A 22,652-nucleotide genomic window follows, 5' to 3' on the forward strand; every position below is an offset into this window, starting at 1 on the left:
ATCTCTGAATGCAGGGGCTATGAGTGCCAGGGAGAGAGCAATTCCAGGAGATGGAGAGGGAATGGAGACTGCTTTGTACCCTTCTGCCTGGAGGAGGTGGGGCAAGGGCTTCAGTTTCTCCATCCATCTAATGGACACACCTGTCTCAGCAGGACCTCTGGCCTCACCTGGCCTGGCCTGGCCTGACTGACAGAAGGAATATTGGGAGTGCTCTTTGCAGACTCTCTAGAGCTACGCCCACTTGCCCATTTCACAATTTTTCCATGGCCTTCCTGAGGCCCAGTCCTCTGATCTTCAGGGAAGAAACGGGCCCTGAAAATCTGCAGGGTCAGGATTTCTGGTTGTCTGGCCCAGCTGAGTGATGCTGCTGGGGGAAGAAAGCTGTCAGCCCCAGCTGCACAGGCAGGAACCCCTTCTCTGTGTCATCCTGTTTGGAAGCCTGGAGTGCATTGCTATAGCAACTTGCCTAATTCACCCCACATGCCACGTGGAAAAACCTCTGCCCGCTTTAGAGCTGCATCACCCAAGCCACAAGCTGGGTTCTTCTACGTTATAGAACGAGGCTGCCCATCAGCAACAAGGGCTGGGGTAGGGGGTATCTGACCAGTGATGGGGCAGGGGGCTAAGTGGTTGGACTACACCAGGTAGGTCTTCCAGCCTCACCTATTTCATCTGCTGGCTGGCCCTGGTGCCTGACATCCCACCATTAGCCCTTTATTCCTTGGGCTCAAGGCACAGCCAGTTGAAATGGAAATCCCTTTGGGTAGAACACATCACGTTGTCATCATTTATTAGTGCGGTTCAGCATGAGTTAACTCATTGGGCCTGAAGCTCAGAGCAGGTTCTGATTAGCGGAATGGGAGCAGGCGGGGCAGACAGGAGAAGATCGCCAAACCTTGACCCTGAGAATGGGCTGGAATGACAGCCCCTGGGAAGTCAGTGTTCCAGAGCATTGGGTACCTGGGGGCAGGTGGCAGAGCCTGGTGGGCCCTGAGCTGGGTGGGGAGAGGGGAGGGGGAGAGACGTTCTCACATAATGAAGCATCATAGGAGGACCACTTCTACCGAGTCAGCATCTTGTTGGAGGAGTCACTGTCTAGCTGGGCCTAGAAGCTGGTGCCCCTGTGTGGGTAGCTGTTTGCATACTGATCTCAATTCCCCAACAATTCCCCAATTCCTCCATTCCTCAGCTGTTGAAGGCACCTCCTTTAACAAGGACAACTTACTGTCTTTCTGTGCCCTCAAGTTCCATTTCCTGAAGAGAGTATGGTGCATGGATTAAAAGCAGTGGCCCTTGTAATCCCAGCACTTTGGGAGGCCAAGGCAGGCAGACCACCTGAGGTTGGGAGTTCAAGACCAGCCTGGTCAACATGGCGAAAACCCATCTCTCCTAAAAATACAAAAATTAGCTGGGTATGGTAGCACAGGCCTGTAATCCCAGCTACTCAGGAAGCTGAGGCAGAAGAATCATTTGAACCTGGGAGGTGGAGGTTGCAATGAGCCGAGATCATGCCACTGCACTCCAGCCTGGGCGACAGAGCAAGACTGTCTCAAAAAAAAAAAAAAAAAAAGGCAGTGGCCTGGGGGTCAGACAAATCCCAACAATGCCTCTTACTCTATCGACATGACCTTGGATGAGCCATTTAACTTCCTATGTGTAACCTGGAAATGGCAGAATTGTAGTAGTGACTTTGTGCAACTGTAGCAAGGCCTTACTGAGATGTGAGAAAGTGCTTGACACAGTGCCTGACATCAATCAAATATTAAATGATGGGAAGAGTAATAATGCTTCTGTTAGCTGAGGGCTTATTGGGTGCCAGACACTGTTCTCAGCACTTGACACAAATGAATTACATATGGACCATTTAACCTGATTGTTGTCCTATGAAGTTGTTATTTTGCCCATTTTACAGTTGAGAAAACTGAGGCCTGGGGGCTTATCCCAGAGTCACCCAGGTAGAAAGGATTTGCATCCGGGCAGTCTAGGTCCTAAGCCCATGCACACGCCGATTATTTCTGCTGCTTCGTGAGTGCTTCAGTGAAGGAGGAAGTGAGAGACAGCAGGGAGGGGGTTTGGCCTCACTGACTTTTTCCTCCAGGTGGGATTTCACACGTCGTGTGACTCAGATCTGAAGTATATAGTATGAAAACTCTCCATGGAATTTTTTTGCAGCTCACTTATTTTAGATTTACAAGATGACCAGCACCAGTCTCCTCCTCTCCTTCTCCTGTCAGTGGTAACAAACTTAATGGGCATTTGACAAAGAATTCACACAGTTAGGATCTGCATGATGGGGTTGTGGAGGGTCGCCCTTGGACCACAGCTCCTATAGAAAGCACTCCATGCTGAAGATGTGTGGGTGTCTTTGGAGCTCACAGCTGCTTAGGGAAAAGTTCCAAATGGCTATGAATCCTTGGTGGTAGCCTACATACAGTTGGTGGGGAGTGGGTGGGCCTGGAAGGGGACTTCAGTGATGAGGATCAGCAGAGATACCATTTTTGAACCATATTAGAGGATTTTTAAGGCTCATTTTGTAGCTGACCTTCCCTGAGTCAGCCAGAGCCCATCACTGCCTGGGGAGGGTTATGATGGATCCTAGAACAATGTTCAACTTTGACTCCCAAAGTAAGCTCTGGAAGCCCATGGTGAGACAATAATACCCAAAGTCAGGCATTGTGGAGAAGAAACAGGGGCTTTTAAAATTCCCCAAATTCCCTTCTACATAGCAAGAGCAAAGCCAGCTCAGCTTAGAACATATTTTTATCCTAAGTGATAGGAGCTGGGGGTGTTGGTGGAAGGGAGGGAGAATGGAAGGGAAGGTCCCTGCTGTTAGAAGAAGGAAGAGCTCCCCACTACAGGAGGGTGGAAAAAGAGGTTCAGAGAGGGCAAGGTTGAGAGGTAAGATACTGTCTGAGTTCTTCGAGGACTCACAGCCCCGTGTGGATGGGCTGGGAATGGTGGGAAGAGCATGGAGATAGACATCCCCTCTCTGGGGGTCCACTGTGGGGTAGAGATGGGGGCATGGTGAGTAAGCGGAAAAAGAGTGAGACTCCAGGGTCTGCTTGTGATATGGAAAGATCCAGAAGCTCCTCAGCTAATGGCAGCTGAGGGGCTTGGCTGTCCAAGTGGGCAATGGGGTGGCAAAGTGACAAACTTTCCCTTCTTCCCTGCTCTCCACCGGGAAGGAGAGGCTGGGAGCAAGTCTTGGACCTCTGGAGCCTTTGTACACCTGTGGTGTCTAGTGCTGTGCTTTTCCACAGGTTGCTTTCTGTTGGGTAGGACCCCCACCCGCAAGGGCCATGTTGCATGGTATGGGCCTTCTCCTTTTCCACACCACAATACACCCACATCAAGAGCATACTGACTTCAAGACAGCCCCGATGGTAATCAAACAAACAAAACAACAACCCTGAGTTCTTATTATGATCAAGAGTTTGAGCCAGGGCTTTGCGGGAGGGACTAGGAAAGTCTTCACTCATTTGGGGCCCTGGCATGTATGTCTCCTCTGATTCTTCAATGTACTTCCTCTAAACTTCTCTTGAGAACTTGAGTTTGAAAGTTATATCTCTGTGTCCTTAGATCCTGAATAGTCAATATCTTGAGTGCTACTGCTGCTACTGATGATGTTGGAGAAGACAACCTCCTTGAGTGCTTAATACATGCCTGGCACTTTATAAGCATTAATCTTTGTGATAACTCTAAGTTCTATTATTACCCCCACTTTGTAGGTGAGGAAACTGAGGCACAGAGCCATGGAGTAACTTGCCAAGGGCACAGAGCCCTAACTGGCAAGGGCTAGGCCAATCCCAGGCAGTGAAACTCCAGGGCCTCCACCCTTACAACTGTGTCTGATCTCACTTTGTGTCTTTATGGGGCCTGGCAGATAACAGGTGCTCAGCAAAGATTACGCTTCTAAGAATCATCACCCTTCCTACAGATAGGTTATGACTGTAAAGCTCTGGTCAATGGATGTCCTCTCTCTTTGGACTTGATTACTTTTTTTTTAGGCTTTCCTGATAGTTTTGTCTACCCCATCACGCTGTCCAGCCTGCAGCTGGAGCTCTGGGAGCTCTGGGAGAGTAGATGCTCTGAGGTCTCACCCTCAACTTGGCCTCTGACAGGTTCCCTGCCCAGCCAAACTGCCATCACCAGTAGACAAGCTTCCTGGTAATCCTCACATTGAATTCATGTGATGCATGGATGAGGTATCAACATCAGTCCTGTCCTGGAGCCTGAGGAGTGAACCCAATGATCCCCGAGACCCTTCTAGTCTTCCAAGTCCACAATGACCAGAGTGGTTTTAAAATATTCATCATCTTCTTTAACTAGTCTCAGAAAATAATACTCCAAAATATGAACATTCCCACTTTAAGGCCCATGCACACTCTACACACTTTTTCAGGGCCAGTTCAAATGATATCTCCTCCTCCAGGAAGCCTTCCTTGCTTATCTGGCTGAAATTGAACTTCTCTTGTTTGAACACCCAGCCCTTGGTTTCCCCAAGCCATTCACTCCCTGGTGCCTCTGTTTAGCTTTCCCTGGCCTTGGCTTATTCTCAGTTACAGGCGGGACCCAGATTGCACACATGCTAGGGCCCCACCCCCAGCTCCTTGCAAGCAGATGTCATTGTTCCAACATTGATTGATACGTTTAATGAATCCCATATTTCAAGAATGCAACTGACCAGACATAACTCAGGAGTGGTTTTCGCCATATAAGCAGAGCTCTGAGTCACAAATCCTGTGTCTTTAGAGGTCCTTTAATGTCATTCTCTGCCCCCTCCTCCTTGAGTAGCAACACCATTAACAACCATTGATTAAAGCCTACTGTGCACCCAGCCCTGTGTTAAGGGCCTTTCTTACAGTGCCTTAGTGCATCCTGACAACTTTACAGGACACGGAATTTGTGTCTCCATTCTTCACATAAGGAAACCTGTTGGAAAGGTCGCATAACCAGTCCAAGATTGAACAGCTAGCAGGGTGCAGAGCCAGAAGTGGAAGCCAGGTCTGATTCCAAAGCCATTGCTCTTAGCTTCCTGAGGTCCAGGCTGTCCCTAGCCCCTAAGGCAGCCACTCCTTCCCAAGGTTCTGATGGAGCCACCTATCTGGAGTCACACAGGAGTGCGTCTCTTTTCTTGTGGCTGGATCTCCTAGTGATATGAGGACAGTTCCTGGAGAAGATTCTCCCCTCCTGTCTAAACACACCTAAATGGGCTTGGCCTCCTCCCGCAGCTGGCTTCTAGTTGCATATTGGCCTCGTGGCAGTTCTTCCCCTGCTCTCCCTTCCAAGCCCCCACAACTCAATGCATCAATGATTGTTTTAAGCTGTGACTCTAGGATTCCACTAGCCAGAGGCCCTTTTAACCATGGGCCCTCTGAGAAGCTCCTCTGTAGGCCGACAGGAGGGTGGACTTGCTTCGCGTGGTACCCGGGGACTGGGGCAAGCGGCTGCGGGATGGGGGTCTCCACCTGAGCTCCCTGAGGGCACCTCTCCCACTACCACCGCATCTGACCCCCACTACTGGCCCCAGCTCGGGCCTGGAGCCCACGCAGAAGGGGAGGCAAGGTTGAGCGCCCACACCCGGCCAGTAACCGAGGCGCTGGCTCTTGCCGGAGCACTTGGCCGTCTTCCACAGAACAGCATCACTGGCGGCCGCCCCGCGTGGAGGGTGGAGCCGGGGAGCCCGGTGTGGGACGGCCGGGGCCAGGGTACCCTAGGGCGGAGAGCTCAGGGCTGGCTTCCCGCTCCCAGCCGCGCGCCCCTCGGGCCGGAGGTTCCTGCCGCGCCCCGACACCTGGAGTGCATTAGGCGGCGGCGCGCGTCTAGGCGACGGCGGCTTTCCCCAGATTATTGAATAATTGCATAATTCCGAGCGCGGGTTGGGAGGCAATGCCGGGTCCCTACCCCGGGTGTCAGGTAACGTTTCGGGGGTCCTGCGCTGCGCGAATGTGTCCCTTCGCTGCTGGCCGGGCAGACGAGAGCTAGCCCCCGCCTACCGGCCATCGCCCCGGGGCTTTGCTCCGTCTTTGGCCGGAGGCACTCTGGGCAGCCCTCACCCCCACCCTTCAGCCCTCCGGGGCCGCCGCGCCCGGCTCTCCAAACTTTGAGATGCTTCCCCGGAGCCAGGCAGGAGGGCAGCCGGGGCACACTCTCTTGGCGCTGATTCCCTTCCCCAGCCGGGGCCGTGCGCCCTCGGCGCTCCCGGGACACCCGAGTGCCCCTAGCAGCCGTGCGGGAACCCCGGCGTGGGCCTTGGAGGCACCTAAGGCGCCCAGGAGGGCCACCAGATCTGGGCGCTTTTCAACTCAAGCCTCTTCAACTCTTCCCAAACACACCAAAGAGTCCCGGCTTTCAATAGCCTTCGCACCTCTCTCTTTTGCGAAACTTGACTGAACCGCTAGACTGGGGCCAGTCCCTGGGGGACCCACGTCCCCAAGAGCAGCCAAGGTCTGACCCTGGGAGGAGCGTCGCGTCCCGATCCTGGCCGCTGGATCCAAGCCCCGAGGGCCCAGGGAGGGACTCCGAGAGGCAAGGGGAGGCAGAGGGTGGGCACCTACCTGGCCACAGGCTGAGCGCCCAGGCCACCACCAGGCCCCTGGGCAGGTCCATGGCCCGCAGCACGGCGGCGGGGTCCGGTGTGCAGCGGCGGCGGGGGGCGGCAAGCCAGAGCGGCAGCCTCCTCGGCGCGGCGCCTGCAGCCTGCACTGCGCGGGGCGCCGGGCTCCCTGACAGCTGCAGCTCATTCAGAGGAAGTGGGAGGGCTCGAGCGGCGGGGAGGGGCGCCGGACACCACTCCGGCTCGGGCTCTGGGCCAGTCTCGGCCGCTCTGCCACCTGGGCAGGCGGCGCGCTGCCTCCACGCGCCTCTGCAGCGCTCCTTCTCCGCCAACCCCACGTCAGCCTCTGGAGAAAACTCCAGAGAACCGCTCCTGGGAACCCCCTCACCAGTGTAGCACCGCACCGCCTCAGTCAGATTCTGTTCAGGAAAAGTGTTTTTTACTCCCATTTCCCAGTGAAAAGAGATTCACAAAACTCAGAGGGTACCCAAGCTGGCTCAGGAACACCTGCTAGAACGCAGGTCTCCCTTGGCCAAGTGAGTGGATGTCCCTCAAAGGTCCATTCTAAGACATCCCCGTGTCTCCCTGCACCCTGCGGCTTGAATTGTAGAGGCTACAGTGTTTCTTCTGACCCTGGAATACATGCAGATTCGCCTCCACTGCCACTCCCCGAGCCTCCACACCTGAGGCATTCCAAAGCACCCAGGGACACCGTGCACCCCCTCTTAACCTAACGTGAAGCTCTTCTTTGTAACCCTGCCACCTTCTTTCCCTCTTCTAATCACTGATAGTTAAATTCAATGCACATTTATCTCAAGAGCTTTAAATCCAGGCCCTGGACCTCCACCGCGCTTGTGGAGGCTGGCTTTTCCAGCAATGGAGGAAGCCGAGGCAGAGGGTAGGAAGGCCAGGATGCAGGGAAAGCCACAGCAGAGCGCCCTTCCCCGACTTTCTCAGGAAAGGCTTCCTTCACCCCCTCTTCCCGTCCCCACCAGGTCGGGTCCCAGACACATGCTGATATTCCCCAGCCCGCTCTCCCTCATTTCTCTTCATTGTGCTTAGTGGAGAAGCAAGGCATCAATTGGTGTGATCATTTAACTTTTCTCTCCTGTGCAGACTGAAAACACCATTAGGGTAGAAATCTCTGGTTCACAACGGAGTACTCAGCCCCTAACACCCAGGAACAAAGTAGCTGGGCGGGTGGATGGATGGGTGAGTACAGGTGGTGTGTGGGTGCACAAAGGATAGAGTTTTCTATCTGGGAGGTATTGGAAGGGCTTCCCAGAGGAGGTGATGTTCAGTCAGGGCCCCGGAAGATGAGCTGGAGTTTGAGAAGGCCCAGGTTCACATAAGTGAAGTGGGCTTGTGCTCGTCTCCCAACCTCACTATCTTTCGGTTGGCTATCTGGGTTTTACTTCAGTATCTTCACCTCACCCATTCAGCCACAGACTCGGGGAAGGTGATTCCGTCCCTGGTGTGTGTGTGTGTGTGTGTGTGTAAGGAGGCATGCGGTTCAGGCTGAAATGAATCAGTATGTTGCCCTTCCCAGCCCATCGTTTCAGAAAGGGCAATATGACAAAAGAAAAAGTTTTTTTGGGAAGCAAGCTTTCTTGCCTTTCTAAAAGAGCCCCTAGAACAAACAAACAAATGAACTAACTCTCTCTCCTCACCTCTCCCACTCCTGCCTCCTCTCCCAGCCTGGGACAAGGAACTTTGTAGGCTCAGAAGTTGACAGGGTCAGGGTAGGGAAGGAGGATCTGGCCTTGAGGTGAGGTGGACACTGGATGACAGAATGGAGGATCTTGTTGAACCCCTGAATGAAGCCACCCCTTAACCCCACTCCCCTTGGGACTTACCAGTTATACGACAGTGAGTCCCCTTCATTGAGTTGAGTTTAAGCCAGCTGAGTTGAATGTAGAACACCCCTACAGCTAGGGAGTGGGCTGCAGCCCACATTCCTGCCTTGCACAAATCTCCAGGTGCATCAGAATGACCTGGAGCACGTGCAAAGAATGCAAATTCCCCAAGGATCAGGGCATGCTGGTGGGTGCCCCAGGCACCTCTGACGTGTGGGTGGTCTGCAGCTTGTGCTCAGAGTCTGCATGCTGCTTGCTGAAGGGGCGCACTGTGGTGGCTGTCCTAGCTGCGCTGCTGCTGGTCTCGCTGGTAACAATTCTACCATTCATTCACCTTCACCGTCCTCACAGGGGCCTGGGGAATGGGGGTCCTGAGGATCACTCTGTGTGCTTTTGTGTAACAGGGGAGGGTGAGGGGAGAGGTGTGCCCTCATTTGTTCTTTCAACAGATCCTACAGAGTGCCTACTGTGCCCCTGTGCTCTGCAGGACACACGGAAGGAGAACCCCACACTAGGGGAGCTGGTGATGGAGCCGAGGAGACCAGACATAACCATGTATTTATTTATTTAATCATAATCTGTTATTTATTAATCTATTTAAAACCATTTATTATTTCATCACTATTAAACATTATTTAAATCACACCCAAGGCAGCAGCATATGAGTGACAAGTGCACAATCCAGACTCTAAGGCTGGAGAACTGCAGAGAATTTGGTGAAGGGCTTTATGAAAGCTGTGATTTCTGTTGAATAATAATAATAACTCTTTACATGTACACAGTGTTTTAACTGATTTATTTATTCACATGCCATAAACTGTACCGTAGAATCCAGTAGTTTTTAGTATATTCACAAGATTGTAAAATCATCCTCACTAATTTCACAATATTTTTATCACCCCAAAAAGAAGCCCTGTAACCATGAGCAGTCACTCCCCATTCCTTCCCACCAGTCCGTGGCAACCACAAATCTATTTTCTGTCTCTATGGATTTGCCTATTCTGGACGTTGCATATAAATGAAATCATACAATACGTGACCTTTTGAGTCTGGCTTCTTTCCCTTAGCATGATGTTTCCAAGGTTCATCCATGTTGCAACGTGTATCAGTATTTCATTCCTTTTTATTGCCAAGTAACATTCCATTGTATGGATCTACCCCCTTTTGTTTATCCATTCATCAGGTGAGGCTTATTTAGGTGTTTCCACTTTAGGTTATTGTGAATAATGTGGCTATGAACACTTGTGCTGCCGGTCTTGCTGGTAACAGTTCTACCATCCATTAACATAGCATAATGTTAGCATAATGTTCATACAAGTTTTTGTATGAATGTATGTTTTCAGTTCTCTTGGGTATACACCTAGGAGTGGAATTGCTGGTCATATAGTAATTTTATGTTTAATCATTTGAGGAACTGCCAAACTGTTTTCCACAGTTGCTGCATCATTTTAGATTCCTACCAACAATGTACAAGTGCTATGTATAGTGTTTTACTATTTTTGAAATCCCTTTCATATCCATGATCTAATTGAATACTCATCTTGTACAAAATTGTATTTATTTTTTATAGTAAAGAGATTGCATAGTTGAAGATTCTTTCACTTGCAAGTGACAGAAATTCAACACAATCAAACTGAAGCAGAAAATAGAATGTAAAAGGTCATGTAACTAGGAAGTGCAAAGGTGTTCTGTCTGCAGGTATGGCTGGATCAAGGGTCTCAAATCAATGTTACTGCTCTCTCTCTGTCTTCTCTTAGTTTTGCTTCACTCCATTTTCCTTTCCTGCAGCAGAAGAGTTTCTCTGACTGTCTAGCAGTCCCAAGCTTATACTTCATAAATTCTGAAGGGAGAGAGACAGCCTTCGTTTAGTAGATCCAGCAGAAAAGTCTAGGGCTTTGGTTCATGTCCACCCCTGAACCAGTCCTAGTGTCTGGAGGATATGGTGCTATAATTAGCTCAGTTTGGGACACACACCCAGCCCCATGACTTGGGAAGAGAAAGGCGCCATGACTGACAGCCCCATCAAAACCACATATTACAGGAGAGGACTTTCCTAAAGGAACCAGAAAAAGTGGGATGGCAAAGTATACTGGACAGACAAATCCATGGTTACTAAAAAATCTAAGCTCAAAGTAGCAATAGATTCACGCAAGATTCCACATCATCTGTGAGGCAGAACTGAGATTGGAACCCAGCATTCTGAAAGCAGATTGAGTATTAATCCCAACATCCCAACTGGGTGGAAGGAGCGGGTATTTCAGGCCAAGACTGCATGAGCATGGTCAGCTCAGAGACAGGTCCTATTGGCAGCTTCTGTGGCTCCCAAGATTTCAGTCTGAGCATGCTCCTCTGGGAGAACCTTGGCTTCTCTAGGGAGGGAGAACGAGCAGTGGTCTGGAGTACTGATGACAGAGGCCTTGGCTCAGTTAGGACCAATGCATTCTTTTTTTTTTTTTTTTTTTTTGAGATGGAGTCTTGCTCTGTCACCCAGGCTGGAGTGCAGTGGTGCAATCTCGGCTCACTGCAACCTCTGCCTCCTGGGTTCAAGTGATTCTCCTGCCTCAGCTCCCCAAGTAGCTGGGATTACAGGCGCCCGCCACCATGCCTGGCTGATTTGTGTGTGTGTGTGTGTGTGTGTCTGTATCTTTTTTTTTTTTTTTTTTAAGTAGAGATAGGGTTTCACCATGTTGGCCAGGCTGGTCTCCAACTTCTGACCTCAAGTGATCCACCTGCCTTGGCTTCCCAAAATGCTGGGATTATAGGCAGGAGCCACCATGCCTGGCCACAATGCACTCTTCTTCCAGAAAAGTTATTGGGGTGCCCTGATCTGCACTCATTTCAGAGAGGTGCCTCTCTCTTTCTACTCTTTCTCTGAGTTTTTCACCACTTTGACCTTGGGTGATCAATTGTCCTGGTTTGCCTGGGACTAAGAGGTTTTCTAGAATATAGGACTTCAGTGTCAACACTGGGGGACAATCTCTGACAAACTGGGATGAACTGGTCTCCCTGTGTCTATCTTGGGCCTTCTGTCTCACTTTCTCCAACTTTTTTTTCCAATACTCCCCACTCTCTCCCACTCTCTGGTTATTTCTCTCCACCCTTCTCTGTCCTGCTCCCAGGTTCCTCTAATGCAGCCAGTCTCCATAATCAGCCTGGGGGCTCCGCCTTGAGGCACTCCCTGGCTTCTAGGCTCCTTTCTGCCCTTGCGGTCCCCCTCATGGATCCCACCTCCTCTCTGTACTATCAGTTGGTTTGTGCTTAGGAAATGCAAACTTTTTTCGAAGATAAGCGTAAGCAAGCTTACAGTTACTGAGAAGGCACATCTTCTGCCAAAAAGTGATATAATAAATCCCAAAGGGAAAAGGGAAAAAAAAGAAGTAAAAAAAAAAAGCCACTAGATTGCCTTGTTATCTGCTGTTTGAAAGATGCATGCCACCATTTTGGACCAATGACTTCTGTGATAGGAAGTGGCTGCATTTGTCATGCACAAGTGTGCTTAGAGGGTGTCCCTTGGTTTTTATTTGTCATGCCAGGTCTCATCCCCACCAACAAAGTGAAGCAGGTTAACTTTGAAGAAGTGTGTTTACACCAGTAGTGTATGTTTGTCCCGGCCACTTTCCACTTCAAAGTCTAATCCGAAATGTTAGAGCCGGGTGGATGCTGCCATTCTTCCTAATCCTGTGCCTGCGGGTCAGTGACTGGAATTTCTACAAGGATCAAGCCCTGTACTCAACCTATACTGAATCTAGAAAGTTATTTTGTGATCTCCACTTCTCAAGCCACAAATATGTACAGCATTTGCAGTAAAGATATCAAAGGGAAGGAGCATGGCCACAGCACAGACAGACACGCAGGATGGATAAGGAAACATCTCTTTGAAGAAAAAGTATGTCAAAGGGTATGAGAGAATAGAAATTGCTTTAAAAGTCTAGAGGTGTCAGTGGATGTTCCAGGTGAGAGGTCATTTCTGATGGGGTTTAGCTGGGCTAAACCCTTGACATTGGACCGGACTGGAAGAGCCACATCAGAATTGAATGTCACTACAGCAATGTGAAGAACACCTTTAATTGAGAAGTTAATATGGGCTAACTGCAACTCTTGCATCATTTCGTTTAGTCCTCAGCACCACCCAGGGGGTTTCCAGGACTTCCATCCTGGTCCTGGGCTGGGCTGAGATGTCTGAGAGAAGCCATGAAAGTGAGGGTCTGGATGCAGTGCACAGGGGTAAAGAGGACAGTCTTGGGAAGCAGTCATGACGTGAAACAAGACATGCAGCAGAGTGAGGAATTCCCACAGTGCATAGGGTTCACGGCCAAGGGTGCAACTTGGTAAGGGAGCAGGAGTTGAGCCATTCTATTAATGCATTTACCAGACACTCTCCTGGGGTTAGAGTGACAAACCAGATGTGTTATTGCCTCTCCACAAAGCTCCTAATCTAGGAGAGGAGACAAACATGAACGGTAATAATCAAAACAACACCTCCCATTTATTGATCACTTATGGAGCTGGATGCTTTCCTCCTCACATTTCCTTTAATCTTCATGACAGCCCTACAAAGTGGTGCAATTATATCTGCCTTTTACAGAGGAAGAACTTGAGGATCAGAGAGGTAAGGTTTCAGAACTTGTAAAAGGAAGACCCAGGATTTGAACCTGGTCTTGCCTGATTCCAGATCCCAAGCTCCTAACCACTTGGTTTCGTTGCTTTTTGGCACTGGATGGTAAATGGGACTGTGATAAGGGCTAAAATAGAAGTGTGAACAGAGAGCCAGAGAAGCACATAGGAGGGCCAGAGAAGGAGGTCACCTCAGAGTGGGCCTTGGTAATAGGAGTTTTTCAGAGGTGACGTGAACATTCTAAGTAGAGGAAATGCAAGCCTACCAGAGTCTGTGCAAAAGAGTCAGCATTTGAGTTGTTTCCAGGGAGTGAGGAATAGTCGGAGGTGGCAGAAGTGTGAGAACAGCATAAACCCAAGTTTCAGGTTCCTGCCCCTTTAAGGGTAAGCTCCCTCTGGTGTATTTGGAGAAAGGGAGTTTGCCTCCTGATTCCTGACTCCTGACTTCCTTGGAAGCCACTTCTTTGGTCTAAGTCTGGTCAACTGTAAGTCTCTCCATTGGCAGAGGAGGCAATGTACACATTTGCCCCCTCTTTTTCAGTGGGCTTTCAGTGGGCATGATGGGAACACACACACACACACACACACACACACACACACACACACACACACACACGCATGCATGCATGCATACATATACATGCAGCAATAATAAACAATATTCTTCAGATCCAGCACAATCAAATCCATGTTAAAGAAGAGGAACATTTCCTTAAGTAAACCTCAAATGTACAGATGACCCCGTATATTTTGAAGATACCATTTTCCATTATTTTTCAGAGCAGTGTTGGTTCTTTCTCCCACTTTCAGATGTTGCCTAAGGGTTATGAGCCATTGCAACCAGCATTGTCTCAAATGCCAGGGACAGATCCCCTGGAGGACACTCTCTGGCTATAAATAAGGCTCTGATAAAGTTTTATATTTTAATCTTTTTCTTTACTTTGGGGATGATCAAATTTTTTGCGGGGTGGGGGGGAAGGAGTGATAAAAAGATAAGAGTTGAAAAATAATTTGGAGTCACATTGTGGGGGATTTTTAATGTCATAATGGGGAGTATGGCTTTCATTTGATAGGTAATGAGAAGCCTTTGGAGATTTTTGCAGGAGATGGGGGAGAATAGGGTAGGACTGTGTCCATGCCAGTCAGAAGGACAGAAGCCTCTGGCCTTTCTACCAGTTGAAGAAGTTTCTGTGAAGGAGGTGTCATTGCCTCATGGATCATTTTTCAGATGCCTCCTCACACTCCCCGAAGGCATCTTGTGCTTTCATAGGCATCACTTGAGCTCCCATAAAGATGACGTCTTTCCCCACCTTGGGCTCCACAGGTGCTATGTCCTCTGCTCACCCAAGCGCCCTGCATCACCCCGCGGCCCTGCTGCTCATAGGATCAAACCTGTGCCCTGCCTGCCCTTCAAGGCCCTATTTAATGGGGGCTTACTCCTGCCTTCCTTATTTTCTTTCCTACCTCTCTCCAAAACAAACCACATACTCCTGTCTGGGTAGTACCCAGCATCCCCCGAATATGAATAACAGGACCTATAACCATGACTGATGAAGTCCTGACCGTGGACCAGGCACTGTGCTGCATGCTCTACCTGACTTCATTCAATCCCTCAGCATACCGTGGGTCTTTTTATTCCCACTGAATGGATGGCATTGAGTCTCTGTCAACACTCCAATATATTCCCTTGGCGTTCACCATTCCTGTGAAAGCCAGATCTTCTGGCCTCCAACTATAAGCCCAAGGGTGTTCTCCAGCCCCTGGACCACCTCTCAGCAGACTGGGCATGGTGAGGCATTAATGGGAGCAGTCCTCAACCAGTGACCGATGGGAGCTGGTGGACAAGTACCCCAGCTCCCTCCCCTCCAAGGGACCACTCTGAGGTGTGTTCTCCAACAATCTCCAAAGAGTGCCCAGTGGGATTGCACCCCAGTCACCCAGAGTGGTAACCTGCTCACTGCTGCACCCTTAGCTTCCTTCCTTGTCTTATTTCTTCATTGCCTTGACAGCGCTCTCTGGGATCACTTCCTCCAAAAAACAACTTACACTTAAGCCCTTATATCAGAGTCTACTTCCAAGAAAGCCCAACCTATGGCAAACGGTTTAGAGAAGTGAAGCAACTTGCCCCAATTTTTGTAGTGAGAAAGTGGCAGTGTCAGGATTTGAACCCCAGAGTTGAGGGATCAACACTGATAGTGCCTCCAAACCATGCTAACTATATTGCCTCCAGACTTGCCTACATCTGTCCAAGCAACTGGGATGTCTGGGAATGCCAGAAACTCTGCTGTTTGAGTTTCTGGCTCTGGGTACACTCCTTGAAAAAGAATATCCTCTTTGGGAAGTAGATTAACCTATTAAATTAATATCAACCACTCACCTGTAGTGTGAACTTATTTATCACATCCTTTTCTTCCCCAAGTTCCCTGAACAGAGGAGGAGTTTTCATAGGGAAGAGAAAGGATATGATTTTTTAGTGAGTGTGGGTCAGGAGCACCAGCTCTCGTGCAGCTCGAGGGTCCAGGAGGAGAAAGTAGACCTTCAGAAAGGCAGCTGAGGGAATGATAAAAATTAGCGTGTTATGTTTCTCCATTTAGCTGAGAGCTGGTCCTAGCCTTCTGGGCTGGTGACCTCAGTCTGGAAGGGTGTGCAGGAATTTCTGAATATCACAAGTTGCATAACTGATCTTGGAATTTGAAGAGGAGAAGATAGGGGAACACAACCCAAGACAAACCATAAAAAAGTTCCTAACAGTATGAGCACTAATGAAACCCACCAGCTGATCTCCACCTCCAGCCAGCCTTGTTAGTCAGCCTCACTAGCCCAGTGGCCAGAAGATAAAAAAGATGCAGCCATCCTCTACTTCCCCTTCGTCACAGGATCGAAGGGCTGGCCTTGTTCCTGTGATCAAATGCCGCCTAGGCTGGGGCAGCCACCAGTGGGTGCCGGCTTAGAGACTGCTCATCTATACTTACTTCTGCAAAGAGGACAAGCTTCTTGCTCTTCCAGGGAAGGTTCTCCCAGACTACCGCAGCTGCTCCTGCTCATCCCCAAGCATGTCCCAGAAATAAACATATCCCAGGAAATTTGCAGCTGGGGGCAGAGGCCAAGTGGTGGTGTGGAGGAGGGGTGGAGGTATGATGTGTGTGGGTGTTTTAGTTAATGTTTGGGTAACAAATGCTTCTGTGAGCTTTTTTCTCTGCTGAGCATTAGTGAGAAAAATGTGGGTGCAAGTGTTGGGCTTAAGGCCTCTTGGGAGTGTTCCCCTCAGCGAAGGCCAAAAATCAAGCATCATTTGGAGGATTATTGCAAGGCAAATGGAGCTAGCATTTTCCCTGGTCTTTGCAGAGCCTCAAAACAGGCTCTGCAAATGACTGATGGCCTCTGAAGTTGCTCCTGGGGCTGCTGGGTAGGAAGTTTAGTAGTTAAACATAGGCTCTGTGGTCAGAGAGACCTGGATTAGAATCCCAGCCTGGCCCCTCAATAGCTGGGTGACTTGCCACTTACAACAATTTACTGCCTATAAAATAAAAATGATAAAACAGCAAACTCTTACAGAGAACTTACAAAGTGCCAGATGCACTTCTAAGCACTTGACATACATTAACTCATCCAATAATCACAGCTCTATGAAGTTGGTGTTATTGTTATCCTCATTTTACGGATGAAGAAACCGAGGCACGAAAGGAACCTTACCTTGCTCAAGGACACTCAGCTGGTAACATGGTGGGGCCTGGAGATGGTGTCAGGCAATCTGGTTGCAGTGCCCTTGACCGCTCTGCATCTTGGGCCACTGTGAGGAAGAGATGAAACACAGCCTTAGAAGGGCTTGGCACAGTGCCTGCCACATGACAAGCTCTCAATAAATGTTAGTTTTTATTATTAACAACACATGAAACAGCATGCAACAGACTAGTTGACCTCTCTGCATCATTTTGAGATTCTTAACAACGCCTGACATTTGTTTAGCTCTGTATCTAATTCAAGGGGCTTTCCCAATTATGTCTCCCGTAACCCTCCTTGAAGCCCTGTGAAGGCAGTGGGCAGTTTACAATGGGCTTGAGAAGGTCAGTGACTTGCATAGGGTCCCACACCAGCTCTCCGGTCATTCCATCCTTCATTAAGTGTATTGATATCCCAGAAGCAGAATCACACAACGTGTGGGATGAAAAAAATCCCAAAGCATCATCAATATGTGACCCTTTAATGTGTTTAACTCAGATTCTATTGACACAAACATTTTGATACTCAGCTGTATAAACTGTGATGCAACAACAATTTATCAGTTATTTATATTCTAACTTTTTGCAATAGGGATCTGAAGGGATGATAACAAAAGTAGATACCACAAACATAAAATCACCTGAAAATAAAATAAAATAGGAGATCAAAAGTAAAGCAACAGAACTAACATTTTTACAGCATTTTCCAGTTTATAAACATGTGATCTCATTTCAACCTCATGACAATCCACTACTAGACATTATTGTGCCATAAAATTTGGGCTTAGAAGAGCTGCTGTCATAGAGAATATAGGACTACGGCCAAACCTCCTGCCCTGATGGAGTTTTGCCTGTGTGCTTTTGCCAGTTACTAAGAGAGTAGTGTTAATGTCAGTAACACTCCGGAGCTAGAATGCTTGGTTTCAAATCTCAGTCCTGATACTTTACCAATTCTGTGACTTTGGGCAAGTTACTTAAGCTTTCCGTGCTTCAGAATTCTCACCTAGTAAGTGAGGGTGCCTACTGCATGCCACAGTTGTGAGGGTTAAATGAGCTAGCACATGTGAAGTGTGTGGAAAAGTGCTTGGCACATAGTTAACAAAGTGCTATTTTCTTATAACAAAATAAGCAAAATTATCTCCCTCAAAGATTGTAGAATTGTGTCTCTCCTTGTAGTTCTGTTGATTTTTGCTTTATAGATGCTTAGGCTAAGTAGTTAGATGCGTACAGATTTTGAATTGTCATATCTTCTTAGTGACTTGAACCTTATATTATTACAAGGGTCTTTATTTTTAATAATGCTTTTTGCCTTACAGTCTATTTTGTCTGATATGAACACGTTTTCACTGCCTTTTTTCAGTTAGTGTTTGCATGGACTCTCTGTCATTTCCCACTCTTTTCCTTTCAGCCTTTCTATATCTCTGTTTTAGACCTATCTCATGTAAGCAGCATGTAACTGTTTTTAAATTTAAACTCTTCAACTTTTTTTAAAATTGGAGCACTTAGTTTATTTACATTTAATTTTATTGCCTCTATACTCACCTTGAAATCTACTATCTTAGGATTTTTTATTTGTCCTGCTTGATTTATGTTCCTTTTTCTTTCTTTCTTTCTTTTGGATAGATCATTTGTAATTATTCTATTTCCTCTCTGCTATGTTGGAAGTAATCAACTCATTTGCTATTCTTTAATGTTTCCTTGAGACTCCAGCATGTATATTTGCTTGATAAAGCGCTAATATTAATTTTATTATAATTTTTGTCCTCCTCTCAGACAATGCAGGGGCCTTGGAACATTTACCCCACAGTTGCTACCCTCCTGATTAAAAAACAATTATTTTTGTTTATTCTGTCTGTATTTTAAGCCCCAGGAGACATTTTTTTTTGCAGCCAGTCAAAATTTAGATTTATCTACATAGTTACCATTTTTCTGGCTTTTCTTTCATCTTCAACTTTCCATATGGGATCATTTTCCTCCTGCCAGAAGAATATTATTTAGTGTTTCCTTTAGGACTAGAGTTTCTGATGTCAAATTCTCTCTGTTCTCGTTTGTATGAAAATGCCATTATTTCATTTTTATTTTTGAAGGATATTTTCTCTGGGCACAAAATTCTAGACTGGCATTGTTTTTTCTTTTAGCACATTGAAACTATCATTTCATTGTCTTCCAATTCTTGTTTTGGTTGAAAAGTCCATTTTCAGTTTAATCCTTGCTCCTTTGAATGTAAAATGTCTTTTTTTTTTCTCTACAGCTGCCTTTAAGATTTTTCTTTTTAATTTTGGTTTAGAGAAACTTTGCTATGTTGTGGGTTTATTTTTACTTATTCTCCTGAGATTAATTTGGCTTCTTTTATCTGTGGATTTAAGCCTTTCATCAGTTTAGGACAATTCTCAGTCATTATCTCTTCAAACATTGTGTCCATCTCATTTTCTCTCTCCTCTACCACTGGGACTCCAACTAAACACTTGTCAGAATTTCTAACCAAATCTCATTGTATCTCATCTTCTCCTTGCATTTTTCAATTTGTTCTTCCTATTGTTCATTCTGTATATATTCTTCTTCTCTATCTTTCAACTTATTAAGTCTTCCTCAGCTGAGTCAAAATCCATTCTTTAAGCTCTTAATTTTGATTATTTAATTTTTTAGTTTAAAATTTTCCATCTGGTTCTTTACAAATTCTCTGTTAAAATTTTAAATCTTGTCTTTTATCTACTCAAACACAGTAAAAATTATTATTTTAAAGTCTGGGTGTGAGAAGCTGGAGTCCTTATGATTTATTTATATTGTATGTTGTTTCCTCTGATGTGTGTATATATATATATATATATACACACACACACACACATATACATGTATATATGTATATATATACATACATATACATATATACACACATATGTACACACACATACATGTACATATATAATGTACACATATACATGTGCGTGTGTGTGTGTGTGTGTGTATATATATATATATATATATAGTCTTGTTCCTCATGTGATTCATTATCTTTGTGCACAGGTCATTGTACTTGAAAATTGTTTGTAAAAAATAAATTGAGAACTTGAATTTTATCTTCCAAAGATAATAATTTGCTTCTGCTAGGTTCTTGACACCACTCAGATCACCTTAATCCTATTAATAATGTTACAGGAATTGAGACTTTTTTGGGTACCCAGGCATTTAAAGGCTGGGCTACAGTCTATGTGGGGACTGGTGTACTGACAGATCCCTCTCACTCTTAGGGCAAAGCCCTTCAGGGTTTTAAGGTGTTAAGGATTTACTGTGATCTCCACTTTGGCAGACGCTGAACTACAACTTTTTCTCCTACCCACAAATACCATCAAAAATGTTTCCTAGTCTCAGCCACATCTTCCAGATTTGCAAATGCCTGCAGGGCAAAAGCAGCCCCAAATGCCTGCAGGGCAAAAGCAGCCCCAAATGCCAGGCTTATGTCTTTGAGTTTCCTTTCTCTTTCAGATCTCAGTCCAGTAATTCTTTTTACTACCTTAATAGTTTTCTCATTCTTTCAAGCTGAGTTTTGGAAAATATTTTGTCCAGTTTTTTAAGTTCCCTTTAGAGGAAGAATTTACCTAGATTACTCAAGCTTCCAAACTTGGAAGTGAAAATCAAAATATGACAATGTCATTTCCTAATGATGGCCTTTGATAATATCTCATAAAACTCAGCAAGAATTTTCTGGTGAATCTTCTAGAATTTCCAATTCAAAACCACCTACTGCTGGCATAGTGATTTTATTCGGTCTTATCTAATAACAACTTGAGGACTAGGAGATTTGTTCATTCATTTATTCATCACATATTTGTTGGGTGTGTGCTATGTCCCAGGCACAAATCTAGGGAGCACAGACACCCTCCCTCTCTCAAAAAGTTTAATGTCTAGACAGAGAGAAGGACAGATTAAAAGAAAAAAAAAGCTACAACTGAAATGACATGAGAGATTGACAGGAAAATTGACAACTATCAATTGCAATAGGAAGAGGGTAAGAGTGCCAAATACAAGAAGAATTACATCAATTGTGATGCTTTGTCTTCCAGCTCCAGAAAACTGAACCCAAATGGGCTTAAATAATGAGTGAATGTATTATCCCTGAAAAAATAAGAAGTGAAGAGGTAGAGGAAATTCAAACAGAGGTTATCACAACCCTAGCTCATCTTCTGCCCTCTCATTGTCCTCGGGCTGGTCCAAGACGGCAGCTAGAGTTCCACTGAAATATATCCATCATGGTGACATCCAGAGGAAAAAAGGGAAACTTCCCAGAAGCCCCTGGCACACCTCTCCTCACTTTTCTCTGGGCAGAATTGGATCCCATGCCTGTACCAATCATTGGCAAAGGGAATAAAATCACCTGATGGACTTAGAATAGTCACAATCTGTTCATGGCTGGGGATGGGGCCGTATTACTTTGAGTCGGCTGTAGGAGAGGCTAATTCCTTAACAAAATTTAGGCTCTGTTGGGAAGGAAGAAAGAAGGCGCAGAATGGTTTTTGGGCAGGCAGCCAGCAGTGTCCATCTCAAAAGGTTGATAGGAGAAGTGGGACATCACCAAAGACCCACCCTCATTCCACAATCCTCCAGGGTCCTTTACATATGCATTCTAACATGTTCTTCAAAAATAACCATGCAAATCAATAATAATGGTCATTGAGTTGTTATATATGTTAACTCATTCAGTCCTCATTTTATAATGGCAAAACTCAATCACAGAGTGTTAAGGAGCTTGTTCAAGGTTATGTGATTGGTGAAGCCAGGATTTAACCCTAGTTAATCTGCTTCCAAAGTTAATGACTTTAACGTCTTTGACCAACTGCCTCTCGCAAGGTATAGGGAGATGAGAAATTTCAGATGAGAAAACTGAGGTTCAGAAATGTGAAGTCCATTCATCTGTTTATCCACCCAATGAAACTTCGCTTTAATGTTCCAGGTGCTGTGCTACCCCCTAGGAATACATTATTAGCAAGACACTGCCTGCGACCTTATGATGCCTATGGACTAGTGGGATGATAATTATTGGACTACTGTGAGCAATTTGGCACAAAGTGAAGAATGTAAGCTCTAGCATCAGATGCCTGGGTTCAAGTCCCAGCTTCCTGTCTCACTAGCGGTGTGACCTTGGGCAAATTTCTGTTTCAGTCACCTCCACTTCACCCCATTGGTGAGGGGGAGATTACCTCTCCAGGATTATGGGAATGGCTGAACACATGACACCCGACACAGGACAGGTGAGGTCCACAGCAGTTTATTAGTCACATGTCCTTACAGTCTGGGGGATGAGTCATGCCACATAGGGCCACACAGGGGCTACATTCAGAAACAGAGTGAATAGCAAGGGCTGGGGGAGGCAGGCTTTGTAGTATCAAGAGGGCGAGGTGCCTCCTGGTTCCTACAGGATAGTGTGATTGGTTTGTTTGAATAATTCCAGGGTCTGGCAGAGAACTAAAACCCACTATTTAGGGATAAGGAGAAATTCCACCTGGCCCACTTGATAAGGACGGTGGTTTAGCTGGGGGACATTATCCATTGGAGCATACTGGGAAGGGGAAGTGGCAATTGGGCCATTTGGGGCCTGTGTGATTTCACCACATGTCAAGACAGCACATAATACTGAACCTTAATTTCAGGTCTTATACTATGGTTTCTTAACTTTGTTGCACCTTTGTTTCTCCATCTGTAACATGGGAACAATAGTGCCTAAATCATTTGTTCATTGTGAATTTTGAATGAGGCATTGTGGATTAAGCATTTAAGGCAAAGACTGGCACATGGTGCATGTAGCTGTTACCAAGTGCCACACCTGGGCTAAGGGACTTGGATAAGCTCATATGGCTGGTGAGCAGTGAGCTCAGATTTAAACATACATCTTTAAAAATATATATAGTTTAG

The 22,652-nt window shown here is 46.6% G+C and overlaps 1 protein-coding gene across 4 annotated transcripts in view; it reads right to left on the reverse strand.

The window, feature by feature from the left end:
• The window catches only part of ITGA11 (integrin subunit alpha 11), a 133,248-nt gene extending 126,350 nt beyond the window's left edge, over nt 1-6,898 (reverse strand). For 2 of the 4 annotated variants that reach the window (XM_031002245.3, XM_063698650.1), the window contains exon 1: nt 6,558-6,898. In XM_031002245.3, coding sequence (XP_030858105.1) covers nt 6,558-6,609 — 52 coding nt within the window. In that variant the 5' untranslated portion in view covers nt 6,610-6,898. The remainder of the gene's footprint in view (nt 1-6,557) is intronic. The other 2 variants (XM_063698652.1, XM_063698651.1) reach the window with 1 other exon arrangement.
• Between the last annotated feature and the right edge of the window lie 15,754 nt (nt 6,899-22,652).

This window comes from Gorilla gorilla, chromosome 16, assembly GCF_029281585.2.
Source record: "Gorilla gorilla gorilla isolate KB3781 chromosome 16, NHGRI_mGorGor1-v2.1_pri, whole genome shotgun sequence".
In the NCBI taxonomy this organism is placed as follows: domain Eukaryota; kingdom Metazoa; phylum Chordata; class Mammalia; order Primates; family Hominidae; genus Gorilla; species Gorilla gorilla.